The 20,179-nt window shown below is 38.1% G+C and overlaps 1 protein-coding gene across 7 annotated transcripts in view; it reads left to right on the top strand.

The window, feature by feature from the left end:
• Positions 1-20,179, top strand: part of ARHGAP42 (Rho GTPase activating protein 42) — a 287,856-nt gene that overhangs the window by 54,537 nt on the left and 213,140 nt on the right. For 6 of the 7 annotated variants that reach the window (XM_038568209.1, XM_038568211.1, XM_038568212.1 and 3 more), the window contains exon 2: positions 9,931-10,026. In XM_038568209.1, coding sequence (XP_038424137.1) covers positions 9,931-10,026 — 96 coding nt within the window. Of the gene's footprint in view, positions 1-9,930; positions 10,027-16,296; positions 16,396-20,179 lie in introns of those variants that run through there. The other variant, XM_038568214.1, reaches the window with a different exon arrangement.

The raw sequence follows: 20,179 nt of genomic DNA, 5'->3' as shown, positions 1-20,179 counted from the left end.
AAAGTGGGCTTGAAAGTGAGGGTAGAACAATAAAATACTTCCTATTACTGCGTCTGTTGATAAGACTGTAAGTTGTAGATGCCTGGCAAGTAGTGGGAAATGAGTGGTTGGACTAGGGAGAGGTCACGGGTGGGAAAGTAGACCAGGAAGCCCAGGAAGATGTGCCAGCCCGCCGTGTGTTGCTGGGAAGCTTAGGAAAGCTCCAAGGTTCTCTATGTTAGGTAATTCAGGGTTTCTTACTTAAATCAAAAAAGGCAAGAGGGATATTTTATTCAATTTTGCTTGCAAGTCCAGCATTCAGACTTAATATCATCATGTAGGAGTTGCCTGTATGTAAATATACAGCACTTTTTAAAAGATAACAAGTATTGAGGTAAAGACAAACCCTCCTGAAGGAAAGATCCGGAGGAGGAGGAAACTCAGAGGCAGGAAAGGAGTGCTTACTGAGGAAGAGAGTCCTGAGAAACCGCAGGGTGCCATTGTCTCCTTACTCTTCCTTCTTCAAGCCTTTTTCCCCAGGGTAGAAAAATGGATAGTTTACTTCATCCTTTGAACTTTCTATTTTTAACTTCAGTTCTAGCAGCAGTGAAGTGTTTGTGGGTTTTCATTTTTTAATTTTTATGGAATTTGTAGCTTTATTGAAACTGTGGATAAAATTTTCCCAACTGTTGGTTCCTGTTTATTTTTAGGTTGGAAACTGAGAACTACTTGCCAGACACATATCATTTATGGGATTACAAACTGTTTGGTTTTAGAGGCTAGCACCACTATTTATTTTCAGTGAAGCTGTCCTGAAGATAGTAATTTAGTTCACAGACTAAATATGTTGTGCTTTTAATGAAAATATTTCATATTCTGCCTTTGCCATCTTAATAGTGGTTTAATAGTTAGCATTTGTTGAGAACCAGTATTTCAAGTTTGTCCTGTTCTGTACCAGACGCTGTGCTAAGCCAGTTTCATGTAATATTCATGACAGTCTTGCAAGGGTTTAGTATCTTTTTTTTTTTGTGCATGTGGAACCGGAGATTCAGAGAGGCTAAGTGCTTGCTATAAGACATATTGTAGTAGGTGGAGGTTGTTGGGTTGGCGACCATGTCTGTTAGACTCTTGTACACACTTAATTCATGACATGAAAGGATGATTGATTCTGATGAAGGACTTCTCCCCAGATCTGAGCACATTCATCACATAAGACTTTATTATTATTATTATTATTATTATTTATCACATAAGACTAGTTTATTGCTGAAAACAGATGTTTGACTTACACTGCCTGCCACAAGAGTACATGTATCGAAAATAGGATGCAGAAGTAATACCCTGAATACACATCTGGTATAGAGACGAATGGGCCATCTAAAGGCCAGCTTTACAGTGCCAAACTTTACAGTGCCAAAACAATGTTGTTCCATCCTCAAACATAGCAAGTTGATTTAGTGGCCTAGAGTAGTCTGTTCTTTTTGCATTTCCAGAGGGATGGAGAACAGCATCAGTGCCCCATTGCCCTTTGGTGATTTTTGCTTCCAGTGACCGCCTGTGAACATGGCTACGGCTACTTGGCAGCATTTCTCAAGGCCTACAAGGAAAGACCCTTGATCCCATTACTGCAAGTCACTCAATTTCACTTTAGCTCAACATACGTTTATTGAGCAATTACTAGTACTAAGCTTTGTCCTGGGCCTCTGTATGAAGAATTTTCTCTAATTGTTAATATTGGACAACCAGCATTTTCTACCCATTAATGTAAACCGGAAAATAACAAAGTGGGCATTTTAAAACTTTTTCAAATAAGGGCCATAGAAGTGATTTTTATTAACAACTTCTTGTGTTTTTATAATACTTTCCCATACTTAGTGTTCTTTTACTCTGACTTTTTTCCATCTAGCAGTCTGACATTTGTAGTTCTCTGAGAGAAGGCTAAAAACATAACACCATTGTTAAAAACCCAGGCTTATTTGATAATACTTTGACACATTCTGCTGTATAATGTTCGGTATGATTTTTCGTAAATTGATGCTTCCAGTTATCCTTGTGTGTTCCCAGTACCACAAGCTTTTTAGTAATAGATCTATAGTGGATTCTTCTATCTATCTTTCTTTCTCTTTTTTTCTTTTTTTCAAGAATGGAGGAAGGGATAGGGGCAAGAGGAGAGGGAGAAGAAGAGAGAATCTTAAGCAGGCCCCTCGTCCAGTGTGGAGTCCAATGCGGGGCTTAATCTCACAACCCTACAACCCTGAGATCATGACTTGAACTAAGATCATGACCTGAGCTGAAATCAAGAATCTGATGTTTAACCAATAGAACCAACCAGGCACCCGTACAGTGAATTCTTATATTAATACATTGGTGTACATTTCTGTCTTTCTGGTCCCTCTGGTCTTATTTGTGTCTGCTATCTATTGGGCACTAAGGGCACTATGAGATGAAGAATAGATACCTACTGTCAAGAAGCTCCTAGAATATTATCCAGTTACTTCGTAGCATTAGAATGTATAAGAATATGTGCATTTCCTTTGGCTTCTACATGGTGTTTCATAATGACCATCTTTTAAAAAAAAGATTTCATTTATTTATTCATGAAACACAGAGAAAGAGAGAGAGAGGCAGAGACACAGGCAGAGGGAGAAGCAGGCTCCATGCAGGGAGCCTGACGTGGGACTTGATCCCAGGTGTCCAGGATCAGGCCCTGGGCTGAAGGTGGCGCTAAACCTCTGAGCCACCCAGGCTGCCCTCATAACGACCATCTAATGTAGGTTATTCCATGCTAATAAGCATAGCTAGCCCTAATAAATAGTTCAATACATGGAGACTTACTATCTTAGAATTTATATAGCTGGTAAGGGATTAGTGAGATGTTGTTAAAGGCATACCCCTCCCTAATTATAATGCTTGTTAGTCATTGGGGATTAGCTATGGATGCAGCAGAAAGAACTTCAAATTTGGGGAGAAGACCTGTCCAGAAGGGTGTTTACCTCTTGGACTTTGGGCAAATTAAGTTATTACTTAAATTTTCAGAGCATCAGCCCTCATAGCTTTGTGTGAAGATGAGGAAAAAATATGTAAGAACTTTGAAATAGTAAAACATCAACACTATTGCTATCACTATTGTGATTGTATATTGAAACTTCTTGCTTGTAATTAGTAAAACATTTTATTATTTATTGTTTTTTTTTTGGAGAATTGACAACTCATGTTTTACCAGTGGTTGAAAAATCCACATTAGGGGATTACAGGAGTGGGACGAAGAGAAGATGAAAGGTACCTGGAAAGTTGGAGTATTTACTTGCCTTACAGAAATTTATGCTTTCAAAAATTGAGCTCTTGTATATAAAATATGGTGCTGGATACTTGTATAGTATTCACAGATGGTAAAACTTCCTACCTTTATTACACTATTTAAAATAGGGTGGATTGGGGCACCTGGGTGGCTCAACGGTTGAGCATCTGCCTTCGGCTCAGGGCGTGATCCTGGAGTCTCGGGATAGAGTCCCACATCGGGCTCCCTGCAGGGAGCCTGCTTCTCCCTCTGCTCATGTCTCTGCCTCTCTCTGTGTGTGTGTCTCTTGTAAATAAATAAATAAAATATTAAAGAAATAAAATAAAATAGAATTGATAGACTAGGTTTATGGATAACAGAGTAAAGGTAAAATAGAGAAAGCACAGCAAGTGAGTCACAACATATAGTGGAAAGTGTAAAAGAGGAGATAATACCAAATTGGAAGGGATCAGGAAGGGCTTTTTGGAGGAAATGGGGGCTTGAGAGATATATTGAAAGAGACCATGGAGAAGAGTATTATCTCTAGAAATAGGAATAACAACATAAAAAGAGGCAAAGAGACTGGATGTTTGTTTCTAGTAATAACCAGTACGCCAGCTTGGTGTGAGTCTTGATAGGTGAGGTTGGATATATAGGTAGAAAATGCATTTTGGAAGATTCTGTACATTTTGTTACCTTGATCATTCTTGGTATGTTGTTGTGTCTCTTAAGTCTCTGTTTTCATTGATTATTCTGAGAAGCCTTCCCCCATGCACTCAAGCAGAATTGATTGTGCCTTCTTATTTGCTACCTGTATGTGCAGAACAGCATGGCAGTGTGATGAAGTGGGGATTCTGGAGCTAGGCTCCCTGGGTTGAAAATCTGGCTCTGTTATTTACTAGCTTGTATGAACTTGGGAACGTCACTTAACTTACCTGTGCTTGGTTTCTCCCATCTGTAAAATGGTAGTGATGATACCTGCTTTGTGTGGCTGTTGTAAGAATTAATGGTTTAATTTATGTTAAGTGTTTGGAAAAGTATTGGGCACATGGTAAATACTACCTGAGGGATGGCGTTATTAACCTCTGCAGGGGACTTTATCAATTGGCCTATGATAGGATTTATTTACATGTCTGATGCTCCTACTGGACTGTGCCCTTTTGCAGGCAAGGAGATATATATATATATATATATATATCATCTTACTTTTGTATTTCCATTGCTTTGTACTCTCTGGCTTCTGCGTGGTAGTGTGAAGATACAGCATATATACAGCATATATATCTGGATATATTGCTCCTGTGAGTCTTCAATCTCAGAGCAACTGGGTTTCTTGTACCAGTGGACTGTCTAGTTGTACTTGCTCTGACATAAATATAGCTCATTTCCATACCTAACATTATAAAAATAATTCCATTGTCACTTCTAAGGTAAAAGGTAGCTCTTAATGTATAAGAAGAATTACAATTATTTACTAAGCATGTTTTATTTCTCTAATGAAATGAAGTTTTAGTGTTTCTTTAGGATCATCTAATCATGGGTGCTACAGGTTAACTCTTTGATATAAAAACATTGCTGACTAATTAAAGCCCAGTGTAATTTCTTTCAACGTAATGTGAATATATGAGAAGATATCCTTGCTTAACTTGCAGGTTAGGCAAAAAAAATAAAAAAGGAAAAGATGTGGTACAGGTGGTACTTGTGCCGTCTTTACTGTGTACAACCTCGCTTGCTAGTAAATGTTATTCCTCTGCCTTCACCTTAGAATGTGGCCAGGTGACTCTGATCTAATAGTTGGGTAGAAATAGGGAGAAAGAGACAGCCTTGCCTAAACTAGAACTCTCCGCTTGCTGTATTTTATATGCTTGACTTTTCTTTTTGTATGTAAGAGAAAATGTAGATATTTATCATTACACATTTTGATACTTTAAAATTCAACAATAGAATTTTAAAAATTAGGTCTTATTTATTTATTTATTTATTTATTTATTTATTTTTAAAGATTTTATTCATTTATTCATGATAGTCACAGAGGAGAGAGAGAGAGAGGCAGAGACACAGGCAGAGGGAGAAGCAGGCTCCATGCACCGGGAGCCCGACGTGGGATTCGATCCCGGGTCTCCAGGATCGCACCCTGGGCCAAAGGCAGGCGCCAAACCGCTGCGCCACCCAGGGATCCCCTAAAAATTAGGTTTTAAATTCTATATAATCAGATGTGAATCAGTTTTATTTAAAGATTTTAGAACCAGTATTTCGGTACCATGCATCTGTCCATCGTTGAGAAACTTTAGACAATTAGGAAATAGTGTGTTTCATGTGGTTTCAAGTCAGTTAAAGGTGTTGTGCTTTCTAGTTCAGAGGGAGATGGAGCCCAGATAAAGAGAGTGAACGGATTCCTCATTTTGAAAGTTGATCAATATTATTGGCAGAAAAATCCTAAGTTTTTTACCTTGATAATATTTTTGACCTGATATTTTGACCAAATTACTTTCGTTTTTAGAAAATGAGAACAAATAAAAGGAAAGTCAAGAACCCAGACACTTGAAGTTAAAAATAAGTCATATTGCCAATGTCTCTTTAGTTTTGGAATTATCATCTGAATTACTTGAGAACCAAGTTTTTAAATTGTAATCCTGTCTCCTTATGCCTCTGAAAGGACCAGGGAGAGATCATTCCTACATTGTTCATTCCAGGGTTGAAATAGACACTTATCTCTTACACAGAAATACTGAATAATCAGGTTGTCTTTGTCATGGCCTGATTGCAGTACACCAAGAGAGAACTTGAAACTGCCATCAACAGATGGTTTTCTTGGGCATTTTCCAAGGTTATCTAAGGTCTAACAGCTGCCACCTTCATTCCTGATTTTTTTTTTTTCTTTTCTAAGATGGTTAAAATGGAAATAGCCAACACGTTTTAAGCTGTGTGCCAGAACACTGTTCTAAGATCTTCGTTTATATTTAATTCATTTACTTCTCAGAGTAACGCTGAGAGACAGGTTCTGTTCCACTTAACAGATGATGATCCTGAGGTACAGAGAAGTTAAGGAACTTGTCCACAGTCGTGTTACTGATTGGTAGAGGCCAGAAGTTAACCCAGGTACTCTGCCACTAGAACTCACATTCTCAATTACTTGGCTATCTTGACAAGAATAGCTTATAAAGTGGGCTTCTGTGGTCTTGTCTGGGAACAGGAATTTGTTATAGTGCATCCACTGTGATGTCTGCAAAAGGAAAAAACAGCTTACCTTTTTTTTTTCTTTAAGATTTTATTTGTTTATTCGTGAGAGACACAGAGAGAGAAGCAGAGACACAGGCAGAGGGAGAAGCAGGCTCCATGCAGGGAGCCCGATGTGGGACTCCATCCCGGGACTCCAGGATCATGCCCTGAGCCAAAGGCAGGTGCTCAACTGCTGAGCTTACCTTTCTTTTAATCAAGGAGCAAAGTATCTTTTAGAAAGAAATGGTCAATTATGGGATATTGTGTCAGCTCGCTAGGACAAAGCTGCCAGGGATGGCTCATTGTTTGTTTGAAGGGAAACTCTGAGGAACCAGTGGTGAGGAGGGGAGAGAAGGATGAAAATCTCTTACAGAATTCTTTTTTTTTTTTTTTTAAGATTTTATTTATTTATTCATGAGAGACACAGAGGGAGAGAGGCAGAGACACAGGCAGAGGGAGAAGCAGGCTCCATGCAGGGAGCCCGATGTGGGACTCGATCCCGGGTCTCCAGGATCACACCCTGGGCTAAAGGCGGCACTAAACTGCTGAGCCACCCGGGCTGCCCCTCTTACAGAATTCTTAATCAGCACGCTGATTCATCCATATACACTATTCCCCATCTCAACTTCTGTAGGAATTGCATCACTGATTTCGAATCCATTTTACCGTAAACATTTATATAATACATAGAAAAACAAAGGGACATTAATTTCCATCTCAGGGAAAGTACCCATAAACAGCTTGGCTTAAAATTATCCCAAGAGTCTACTTTCTTTTTCTTCTTATAACATTTGAATAGGTGTCATGATTTCTCTGCCCTTAGCAGAGCTGTGCACTGTCAGGTAAATGCACACTTTGGTACAGTGTCCTTCTCTCTGGAAGGCCAGTCAACTTTCCCACCTTTATGAGTTGGACTTGAATGATAATAATTGACACCATTTATTGAATTGCCTAGTATGTACCAGGCACATACTTCGTTCGTTTAGTCCTTAGAACAACCTGTGAGATCAATGTTAATTCTCTGTTGTAAAGATAAGAAAAATAGTTTGGGGGAAGGATGGATGATTGTCTAAGAGCTCAAAGGTAATTGGTGAAGTCTAGTTCTAATGTAGCCTTTGTTTTCTCATTGACTAATAATTCATTAAGAAGCCTCTCTTTATCTTTCTGAAAGCCCAATGCAGAGCCATTCTTAAGGTGATAGAAAGTAAATTGAAAGTACTTCTCAAGTAGAATGTGCAGCTGGACAAAAGTTTTAGCCGTCTTGTGGGAAAAGGTATAATCTATGAGTAGCATCATCTTTCCAGAGAATAATTTCTTTTTTCAAAAAAATCTGTCTTGTGTGTGTAATTTGATTTTTTTTTTTTAAGTCTGTCTGAAGCTTGAGGCCTGTCGTCTTCAGAATTGTCTTTGTTCAGGGTATTGGTGAGTTCTTTGGGTCACAGCGACACAAAAAAGTGACCTTAATGTTTGAAGACCTATTCATTCTTGAGTACTTACTTTTTTGGATGAGTGCTGGGGTTTCCTGAATGGTAGGTTACCACAGGAGGTTCTGTGTCTAGGCATAGGACCTCAACTGTTCTTGTAAAGAGAAAATTATTCTGATCCCAGTTAAAATGTTACACTTGATCTTAGCCAAAAGGCCGAGAAGCAATACACTAGTTAAATGTTAAGGAGTACTTTATTCAAGATTGCCAAAGGTGTCAAGATTATCACAATAGGGGAGAGAGATCATACTCAACTCTGAATTTAAAAAGAACAAGTAGTGATTTATAGCTAAGGAGCAGGCTTGGGATTGTGTTAGGGGATACTGGATTGGTATGAAAAATTACTGGTAGGAGACACCAAAGGAAGGGGGACTCTTGGTGAAGGCAGGCCAAGGAAAAAGGTAGAGGATGAAGATTTTGATCCCATGTTCAGAGTGGGGAATTCTCTCTAAACTGACTTGGCAAAATTCTTGCTAAAACTGGATTTTGTGGGCAGCCCGGGTGGCTCAGCAGTTTAGTGCCGCCTTCAGTCTGGGGTGTGATCCTCGAGACCCGGGATCGAGTCCCACATCGGGCTCCCTGCATGGAGCCTGCTTCTCCCTCTGCCTGTGTTTCTGCCTCTCTCTCTCTCTCTCTCTCTCTCTCTGTGTGTGTGTCTCTCATGAATAAATAAATAAAAAATCTTAAAAAAAAAAAAATACTGGATTTTGTAGAGCCAGTGACGACTGGAGCCAAAGTAGAGGCCTAGTCAAGATAAAGGTTCAGAGCCTGGATAACCTTTGGTTAAGGAGAAAGTCTTCTGTTAGGTTCTCTTGCCTGAATTCAATATAAGAGTTCAGATATTGGACTTGAACCCCTGGGAGACACCACTAAATGAAGTATAGGGTGAATTCCAGAAAACTATGTTTTCCTACTGGCACAGATTTCTGTGGAAAAGTTGGTGTGGATGATCAGAGTAGTTATGAGAGGTGGGTTCTTTAAAGCCTCTATTATGCTGCACCGTCAGACTGATTTAAAATTTTCCTTAAAAAACTTATACAGTGTTTATTAAGTGCCAGGCTTGGTTCCAAACTCTTTTCAAATATTAATTTACTCAATCCTTAAAGCAACTGGTGTGAGGTGGTTATGCAATTGTTATTCTCCCTTCACAGATGAGGAAACAATGGCCCAGAGGAGTTAAATAATTTGCCCAAGGTCAGGTAGCAAGTACTTGGTGGGACTTGGGTTTCCACCTAGGCAGACTGGCTCCAGAGTACATTCTTAATCACTCTGTTAGGATGCATCCCTGGGCTTTACTTCTCATTATATTATGGGTTTTTCTTTATTCTCTCCAGGAATAAAGAATTCTTCTGGATTTAGTCATACTCTGGACTTTTTTCAGACTGAAGCCTGAATTGAAGAATATATTTAGCTTGAGGTCCCCTATAAATCACAAGGTTATTTGTAAACACCCTTTTAGGTGGCCTTTCACATTAAGGGATCAAAACACATTCCTCACCTGCTCTGTAGTCTGTACATTGGTGACTCTTCCTTATCAAAGATTGGCTGCTTTCTCCTCCCTTTCTCCCTGCTCCATTGGCAAACTTAGTGGCTGGCTGGCTTTCTTTTGTTCGTTTGTTCTTTTTTTTTTTTTTAAATAAATGCTCCATTTATAGGGAGTGAATGGTAGTTCTTTGATAAAGAATTTGGGAATTGGCTTCAGATAGTACACAACTAACACCAAAAATAAGGGGCAAATTCCCTGTGGGCAGAGCAGATCCAATTCCTAAAATATTTCTTTAGCAGTCTCTTAAAAACTGCTTAAATTTGTCAAGCTAGTATTTTAAAATATATGGTATATTACCATATAAAATATGGTAAATATAATATTAAAACTGAAGTCAGACAATAACATGTATGGAAGCTCTTGTATTCCATGATACTTTCAACTTATGGTTTGTTTGTTTGTTTGTTTTGACTTTTTAATTACAGATCTGTCTATGGCCGTACAGAAATTTTCCCAGTCACTGCAAGATTTCCAGTTTGAATGTATTGGTGATGCTGAAACAGATGATGAAATTAGTATTGGTGAGTACTGTTGTTCTTTAATATTCTAAATAATTTTAAAAGTCCTACTTCAGATACTGATTTCTTTGAAACCTAACAGATTCTGGGACGCCTGGGTGGCTCAGTGGTTGAGCATCTGCCTTCCGACCAGGGCATAATCCTGAAATGCTGGGATCGAGTCCTCACATTGGGCTCCCTGCATGGAGCCTACTTCTCCCTCTGCCTGTGTCTCTGCCTTTCTCTCTGTGTCTCTCATGAATAAATAAATAAATAAAATCTTTAAAAAATAAAAATAAAAAAAGTTAAAAAAAGAGAAACCAAACAGATTCATATACCTAAATGCTAAACATGTAAAATATTCTGATTTGATAAAAGTTTAAGGGCAATTTTTGGTTATTGTAGAGGACAGTATTATAAATTGTCTAAAAATCGAACTTGTATTTTTTTCCATAAGGAAATTACTTATTTATCATCCTATAATTTAGCTCAGTCCTTTGAAAAGAGGTAGACAACAATCTTTGTCTCTGCCTCAAAGTGAATCATTCATTCAAAGATATATTGGGCATCTACTATTAAATACAAGGTACTGGTTTTAAGAATTATTTTAATTTTAAAAAGTTTAATACTGATTTCTCTCTTAACATGAGTATTTGTTTATAAGGGAAAAATTGACCCTCCTGATTCAGACGGTTTTATTTCCCATGAAATGAAGAAGTCAGGTTATGTGATTCCCTGGAGTTTTATCTGTATCTGAATTTTTACTGTTTGAAGGTTACATTTTAACAATCACTATTAATAGGTTTTTGACAGTGGGTCCATTTGTAGACTGAGTTAGCTACATGTCACATAATCAAAGACTAAAGAATATGTACATTTGTGAGGATGATACTAAGTGTGCTCCTCTTCCAGATATAAAAATAGAATATTACAAGTGTTTAGAACAGTGACCCTTGGGCCCCTGGATGGCTGAGTGGTTGTGTCTTGCCTTCGGCTCAGGTTGTGATCCCGGGGTCCTGGGATTGAGTCCTGCATCAGGCTCCCTGCATGGAGGCTGCTTCTCCCTCTGCCTATGTCTCTGCCTCTCTGTGTGTCTCTCATGAATAAATAAATAACATCTTAAAAAAAAAAAAAAAGAACAGTGACCCTCAAAGTTTAATGTGTATATGAAACAGCTGGAGATCTTATGAAATGCAGATTCTGATACAGAAGGTCTCAGGTGGAGTGTGTGATTCTGCATTTCAGACAGACTTGAAGGAGATATGACACTCCTGGTCCATGGACCACACTTTGAGTAGTAAGGACTTGTAATCCTAGACATGCCCCTCCACAATCACATTTCTTTTTCTTATATGGTTTTATCAGTTATATATGTATTCCTAAACAGTATGGTTTATTTTTGAAACCCTAAGTAGCAAGCCCAAACCTAGCTGTGAAAGGAAAGGGCATTGTTATCCCCACCAAAAACGGCTCTCAGGAGGAAATAAGCTGACTTTGATTCATTGTGTGGCTTTAGCTTGCTCACATTGACAAAAGTCCCTTCTGGGCAGCCCCGGTGGCGCAGCGGTTTAGCACCGCCTGCAGCCCAGGGCGTGATCCTGGAGACCCTGGATCGAGTCCCACATCAGGCTCTCTGCATGGAGCCTGCTTCTCCTTCTGCCTGTGTCTCTGCTTCTCATTCTCTCTCTGTGCCTCTATGAATAAGTAAATAAAATCTTTAAAAAAAAAAGTTCCTTCTGGATAAATAACTGGTAGAATTCAGAGTTCTTAGACAAGCTCTCCTTGCAGATGGGATTTGCATTATGCATATATCAGTATGGCCAAGGTGGCAGTCTTTCAGAGGCCATGTACCAGGTGGTCACTTTATTGGTTGCTCCTTTAGGAGTGTTAGTTACTCAGGGGGAGGTAGAAGTAGCTGGTCTATTGAAATAAAAAATGAGGGGATCCCTGGGTGGCGCAGCGGTTTGGCGCCTGCCTTTGGCCCAGGGCGTGATCCTGGAGACCCAGGATCGAATCCCACGTCGGGCTCCCGGTGCGTGGAGCCTGCTTCTCCCTCTGCCTGTGTCTCTGCCTCTCTCTCTCTCTCTCTCTCTCTGTGACTATCATAAATAAATAAAAATTAAAAAAAAAAAAAAGAAGTTCTTTAAAAAAAAAAAAAAGACTCCTCCACCTTCAGTATTGTGATGAAAAGTAGCTGAGCCATGTAGGATGAGGACTGCCACATGGGCCTCAACAGCATTACTTTTTTCTCTTTACAGGGTGAATGAGAAAGGGCACCTTCAGCGATCACACACCACTGGCACTTGGAACAATAGTTGTCATCTTTGTGTGCCACTTCTTGACATTTGTGTCATAAATGTCTAGTCCCCAACCTAGACTTTGAAACACACACCTGGCAAAAAAGCTTTGATTATATTACTAAAGTACTAATATATAAGCATTATTATTTAGAAAAAATAAAACTAAGTACTTATATAATAGCATTTATTTTTACTTAGTAATGTAATTGTAATCATAACTCCAAGAAGGCAGAGGCCAGATTTTTTGAATTTTATTTTTAAATTTTGTTTTAGAGGGCAGCCCCAGTGGCGCAGCGGATTAGCGCCGTCTGCAGCCCAGGGTGTGATCCTGGAGATCCGGGATCGAGTCCCACGTCGTGCTCCCTGCATGGAGCCTGCTTCTCCCTCAGCCTGTGTCTCTGCCTCTCTCTCTGTGTCTCTCATGAATAAATAAAATCTTTAAAAAAAAAATTTTTTTTTTTTTTAGAGAGATTGCAATAGAGTGGGGGAGGGCAGGAGAGGGAGAAGAGAATCTTTTTTTTTTTTTTTTTAAGATTTTATTTATTTATTTGACACAGAGGGAGAGACCGCACAAGTAGGCAGAGAGGCAGGCAGAAAGAGAGGGGGAAGCAGGCTCCCTGCTCAGCAGAGAGTCTGTTGTAGGGCTTAATCCCAGGACCCTGTGATCATGACCTGAACCTAAATGTAGAGTCAGTCACTTAACCAACTGAGCTACTCAGGCATCCCTGTCTTGTCTTTCTTTTTTAAAAAATATTTTTATTTATTTATTCATGAGAGACAGAGAGAGAGAGAGAGGCAGAGGGAGAAGCAGGTTGAGCCCAATATGGGACTTGATCCCAGGACTCTGGGATCACGACCTGAGCCAAAGGCAGATGCTCAACCACTGAGCCAACCAGGTGCCCCTATCTTTTCTTTTTTAAAACCACTTTAGCTTTAGCACCTAACCTAGGGCCTGACTCATGATAGACCCTCAGTTAAATTGTTGAATAAATGACATAGTTTTCTTATAAATTTTAATTTTTTCACTTATGTGTTTATTTTTCTAATCATTATATATGTATATAATTTGTAATGTATATTTGTATGTATATTTAATAAAAATATGTATAATTTGTTTTCTTTTAAAGAGGATTATGGCAAATACTTTGGATTTTTTAATAATTTCATAACTTTAAAATGTTTCGTCAGTGTAAATACATAAACTAAAGAAATAAAATCCATGGAACATTCAGGTTGATTCTAGTTGAGAATCTCTCCAGAGAGAGGCAGAGACACAGGCAGAAGGAGAGGCAGACTCCCTGCGGGGAGCCTGATTCAGGACTTGATCAGAGGACCCCCGGATCACGAGCCTGAGCCAAAGGCAGATGCTCAACCACTGAGCCACCCAGGTGCCCCAGATTCTAGTTGATCTTGTTAAAAAGTATAATAAACATATTTCTGCGTATTTCTCTTAATCTCCTTTAAACTTACTTAAAATACCTTCTTGAAGTCACATGTAACTGAAGAGGCAGGGTTTTTAAATTTACGCTCTGCAGCCTTTCAGGCAGATGTTAGGTGATTTCCCCAGGTTGTGGTGAATTCGATCTTCAGCATTGGTCTCTAGTCTCTTTCCACTGTGGTTTAAATGGATCGTGTTGTGGCTCTTGTAGGTTAGATTTGAAAGCTGTGACTTGATCAGGAGGTGGTTTATTGTAGACAATGAATACTAGATTAAATTCTGGTGCTTTGGGGGCTTTAAGGAGTTAGATCAAAGAGGAGCAAAAGATGAATGCTATGTAAGTATAGATGTAATGGTCCTTGATGCTTTTAGATCAGGAGACTTCTGTATCTCCTATTACTGGGAATCTGATTTAAACATTAATACTTTATTTGGAACCTAACCTAGAGCAAAAAGTAGTCTAAAATATTATTTTTGAAACAAAAGTAAAAAATAGGTATATCCTCTCCATCCGACAATTTTTATCCTTGTACTGAGTCCTCAAGTGCATTCTAAACATTTGAAAATATAACATAAAGAGAAGACTATAACCATTTCTAACATGGAAGAATTATGAGTACATTGCAAGCTGCTGTTGCAAGGATAGTGACCTAGGAATATATCCCTGAGACTGTTGTGTAGGGCTGGAGTGCATGGGCAAGGAACTATCCTTACCCTCCTTCATCAGTCTTATTTATTTTTATCATCAGTTTTAATTCTACATGGGAAGATACGTAGTTCCAACTTTGTTTAAAATAGCTTGTGGAAGCCCCAGTTTCAGCCTCTTTATTCCTCTGATTTAACCAAAGAGGAATGAAGTAGAGACAGCTGTGGCTCTTAGCATTGAGTAACAGCCGCAACATTCTCAGCCAGAGTGGTTTTGAGACTTACCAATGATGGAACCATTAGAAATGATGACATACAAAAACTCATCTTTTATAAGCAAGTAATGTCAATGAGAACGTGTAAAATCAAGACATTTGCTTTTTGTATATGAGCTGTGGTAGGAATGAGTAGGGAGGTGGTAGGAAGATGAGTAAGATGCCTACTTTTAATGTGCTTATGGTGGAATAGGGTGAAAAACAGATTTTGAGCAATGTAAGGAAAAGATTCTGTTTCCATATCAGTAAATTACCTAATTTGTGGAAGCTGTTCTGATTGTTTTATAGGTGGGTAGGCATGTGACTGGCCTGTAAATCAGTCCTACTCTTCATCTGTCCCCTTCTTCTCCCATCCTTTTGGACTTGTGCATTTGGGGTTCTTTAGTTTGTTTGTTTTAGCGCTAGTGAAACATTGCTGACTTGGAAGGAAGCAAAATATAATTAGTTGCCTGTGACCCAATGTGGAATTTCTCTGGCTCAGAGAACAGGTCAGTTGTTTCCAGAATTGAAGTCCCAAACAGGACAGCATTCTTGTGCTTTCCCTTTAGCACCTTCCTTTCCATTCAAAAGCATCAAGAGGTCTTTTCTCCTCCCTTCTTACAGGGATAAATGAACTGCATGTGAACTTTCCACAGCTCCATTTTATCTGTCAATTGTAGTGCTAGCCTAGTGGGAAGCAGCCTATTGAATCCATCCAAATTAACTTCTCACAGCTGCTCTAATTACCTACTTATATTTCTTTAGTTTTTGAACTGAGTAAAGATCTTTAGTTAGGAGTAAGTCAGGAGTTCAGTAGCTGGACACTTGGAGCTTAGAAATTGGTGAGGGAGGGTACAGATTGATTACAAACTGCTTATAAGATTCAATCCTCCTTTAATAATTATATGGGTAACATTTGAATGTACCATCGCTTAACTATATTTACACAGTAAGTAATATGTATGTAAATGCAAAAAAAATCAGTGCCCACTGCATCAGTTCTGGTGCATGTACACATGTACATGCATGGGAAGTGATAACTTCCAAAGTCATGTGCTGAGCCTTAAAACCTTACTAGTAGGAGATAAAAGGCTATCTCTACAGAAAATGAAATAATGCCCTTTTAAAACCCCTGTTTACACTGGCTCATTCAAACAATAGAAGCTCACAGTTATTACTGTGAATCTACCTATGAGATAGGTTGTTTTTCTAGGTTAATTTAACATCTGAGAGTATAGGATAATAAAAGGCTGTAAATCTTAGTGTATCACTTCAAAATCCATATCCATACCAAGATTGGGACATGCAACTTATTTTGTTTCTGTATTTGGTGCCTACAATTTGAAATCACTTTTAACCGAAGTCTTAAAAGTCTAGATTAAAAATCAGATATTATTAGGCTAAGCTGGTGCCAATAAAAATATTAGTCATTAAAATGCGGCAAATCTTGTTCATTCTGTGTAATCTTGGAAACCATCGGAAAGTCCAGTTGCAATTGTGCATAAACAACTTGGTTAGCAGTTGTATGATAGCCTTTGGTAATTCTCAGGAAAGTTTTACACAACATGAACCAAGGATTAAACATTTACCAAGAAGGAGAGTCAGTTTGCTAATAAATATTTTAGGTGGGGACTTCATTCCCTTAGACACACCTAAACAGAAAATTCCTGTGGTGAAGACAGACAACACAAAACCACTTGTCGACTAAGGTTATGGCTCCCAGCTCTGAGTGCAGAAATGAGGGGCCATCAATTAGGTAATTCAGATCAAATATATTCATAATAATTGCACAGATATTTCTGACATAGCTAATATATTCCTGTTCATGTATTTATTGTTTTCAGTGCAGATATGCAGACAGCAATAACGATGGCTAGTGCTTAATAGTTTTTAAAATAAAGACCTGGTACAACTTAAAAACAAAACAAAACAAAACAAAACAAAACAGAAAACCTTTTTTCTTTTTAAAGAATTTATTTATTCATTCATGAGAGACAGAGAGAGAGAAAGGCAGAGACACAGACGGAAGGAAAAGCAGGATCCATGCAGGGAGCCGGACGTTGGACTCGATCCCGGGTCTCCAGGATCACGCTCTGGGCTGAAGGCGGCGCTAAACCGCTAAGCCACCCAGACTGCCCAAAAAAACCCCTTTTATAGGCAAATCTAGATAGATTATATCTACAGATTATGTGTACAGTTTAATGAATGGTAACTTAAACTGAACCAAGTTTTGTATATTCTGTTGTCTGTGGTATACTTTACATTTTGGATTCTTTCCTGTTCCTTCTTTAGGAGAACATTGCAAAAGGTGAGACTATAGGACACAAATTTAAAATAGTGACTTTTCAAGTCACAGGGCTTTATTGTGTTTTCCTGAGCCAGCAGCACTTTGCTCAGCTGCAAATACTTATTGTTGGATTACCTCTCAGAAGTGTGACTTGGTGGTAAAGTGACTTAACTGTGAGCCTGAGTCACCTTGGTATATAGATAGGAGCCTGTGAAGGACCACTGTTGCCTGTTCAAAGGGTGTGAAGTAGAAGAAATTTTTTAAAGGAGTGGTTGGAAAATTTTTTTTCATTTTCCTTGTTAAAGAAAGTACTATGGGGAAAATGCATTAATTTTTTGCCAAATAAATCCATCCATTTTGATTATGCATCTGTTAGGTCCAGTGGAAAGGTACTGTGTGATCTAGTTTTGCAAGTGATAAATAAGAATATGGGGTGGGAGGCATGGCAAATGGTTTGCTTTATGTGTTTTGAAGGGGTTCCTATATAGTTTAAAAACACTTTGAGGTAGTAACCTGTATTTCAGGTTAAAAATAATAATTGGTATATTTATAAACCCAAGAAATGTGCTTAAAAGATTATAAGTGATTATTAGCTTAAAAAGAACCTGTTTTCTTCAACTTAAACTAATAAAATTCAACTTTTAAAGTATTAAATTATGAAATGCTTCTGGAAAGATTTTCTTTAGAACTTGATGAGCTTTAAATACTCACCCGTATTGATTATTACTAATATTTGAAGGTGGAGTGTAGCCATAAAACTAGTTTTGAGTGTTTCTTGGGCAAAATTTCCAAACCAGAGACAATATCATTACTAACTACAACTGAACTCTTCAAAAAGAGACCTTTGATTTTACTAAATTCTAGGAAATGATTACCTTCTCATTTGCTGAATCAAAAGAGAATCTATGACTTATTATAAACCCTCATTATAACCCACTTAAATGTGGTTATATAAATCAGGAAGTCCTCTATTAAAGTGGAACATTTTTAAATGCCTAAATTGTTTATACAAATAACATTTTCTTTTGAACTCTGTAGAGGAAGCATATTTTACTTCTTAATGGCTCTCAGTTGGACAATTGAATTATTGTTTTCCATTTTTTTTAACCACGTTATTTTTGCACCCACACAGAAACCACCCACAATTAAGGATTGAAACAGCTGGGAAAGTTGCATATTTCAGGTGGAGTTCCTATCATTAAAAATCATGCCACTTGAGAGAGAGGTTTTTTATCATGTTAGCTCTTTGTTTTAAATAATGTAATTTGATTTATTTGAAATCGAATGGCTTAGATTTTTATATTTCAGGCTCTGAAAAACAACCTGAAACTTATGTCACAAATCACATATCTAAAAGAAAAAAAAGTTGTGTTAATTTACTGATTTACATTAATCCCCAGAAACTCCTTTTTTTCCTTAGTGATCTGCTAAACAAAAAGTAGTTTAGTATGTTTCATAGAGACTTTTTTTTTTAATCAATTCCAGCAAACTGTACACTGTTGGAGGTTATAGAGTTTTACTCACATTTCTGTTCCTGGATGGTACTAGTATTTAAGTGCTTTATTTGTAGCAGAGGCTTAGTATTTGTTAATGTGGATAGTCCTCCTGTAGGCCCTAGCAAACCTTTATAGAAATGAATCATTCTAGAGTACATAAATAGAATATATTAAATAAAATATATATGTATTTGGCTATTTCTAGCATGATTCTTTTCAATATAGTAATAAACCAAATTTTATACAAACACACCTAACTTTTCCTTGGACTTGGGAATCATTTAGAACCAATTTCTTAGTATTTCTAAATATTTCAAACCAGAGCTGAAGATTTTTGTATTCTTTAATTTCTTTAGTGTTTAATTGACTGTTAAGTTACATTGTGCCAATCCCTGGGGACCTGGTGGTAAAGCGAATTAATAGCTCTTGTCCTCTTGGAATGCTCTGACTTAGAGGCTAAGATGATAGCAAATATTCTTTTTAGGACAACATAACTTAAGGAAGGCTGATTTCAAGGCGAGAGTGGATAGAGAGGGAAAACTCTTTAGTCTATGGTTAGTGACTTTGAATAGCTCAAATCTCAACAAAATGACTAGACACTGAAATAAATACTGTAGCTCTATATGATTTGGGATGCAGGAATATGTTGTTTAACCTCATTACTCACCAATTCTGTATTTATAAATATGCCTACTCTACAATAGTTTGGTATCCCTGAAGTCAACACTCCTGGCACTTTTGTGTTTATGCATTGAGGCAGAAGAGTTGAGATTCCTGTCTTGAGAATCTGCTGTGTAAAGTGAGGTGCCATAAGGCAGCCATGGCTATTCAATGACTAGCAGGGTTGTTTTTTGCTCTTCTATAAGGGCAATAATCCAAATTGTGTTGAATAAAATTTACTGAGTAAAATTTAAAGATCTAATTGGCTTTACTCAGTGATTCATGAATCAGGCAGCATCACATCTAGTGGATAGAAACAGGAGCTTTGAAGAGCTATACAAGGCAAGAGATCTTTAGACCAAAGTGAACAAGAACAAGGAAATTATACTGAGAGTTTGCTGAGTGGCTAAAGCAGGGTTACTTTCCTGATGGAGCTAAGGAAGGTTTTGGGTTTGGGTTAGGTAACCTGCTGAGCAAGCAGGCAGTGATTGGTTGACTTAGGCCTTCTTCTGGGAAAGTAAGTACAGAAACTTTGCTGATGTGGGGTTTAGCATGCGTGACTCCATTGGGCCTAACCTGGTTACTTTAACAAGTAAAAGGACCAGAAATTAGAGTGCTTTGGTACCTTCCTTCCCCTCTTTTTAACCTGCCTCTGCCTATATTTCCTGCCAGTAAAACTCATTTATTCTATAAGTACCCAAGTGCCAACTAGGTGGAAGGCACCATCAATGGCTTAAGTGATTTGTATTTTCATTGGGTGACCAACATTAAACAACCAGCCACAGTTAAACTACAATTGTGTTGAATGCTATAAGAGCAAAGTATATTATGCTGAGAGATCATACATACTGGAGATAAACCAGGCTTAATTGGGTGGCTGAGGAAGTGATGTTTAAATTAGTCATGGAGAAATAGTAGGTGAAAGGGGAGTAGGGAGCAGATTGCAGATCTAGGGAAGGGATGAGTAAAGGCTTTGGGGAGCAAAGGAGGCATCCAATGGGAAAAATGGCATGTGTCAAAGTTGTGGGCAGGTAAACAAGACTTAATAAACCATTTAGGGGATGTGGAATTTTACCTAAAGTAATAAGCATTGGATG

This window comes from Canis lupus, chromosome 21 (genome assembly GCF_011100685.1).
Source record: "Canis lupus familiaris isolate Mischka breed German Shepherd chromosome 21, alternate assembly UU_Cfam_GSD_1.0, whole genome shotgun sequence".
NCBI classification, from domain to species: domain Eukaryota; kingdom Metazoa; phylum Chordata; class Mammalia; order Carnivora; family Canidae; genus Canis; species Canis lupus.
The sequence above is the reverse complement of the archived record's forward strand: the minus strand, read 5'-3'. Positions and strand labels throughout refer to the sequence as shown.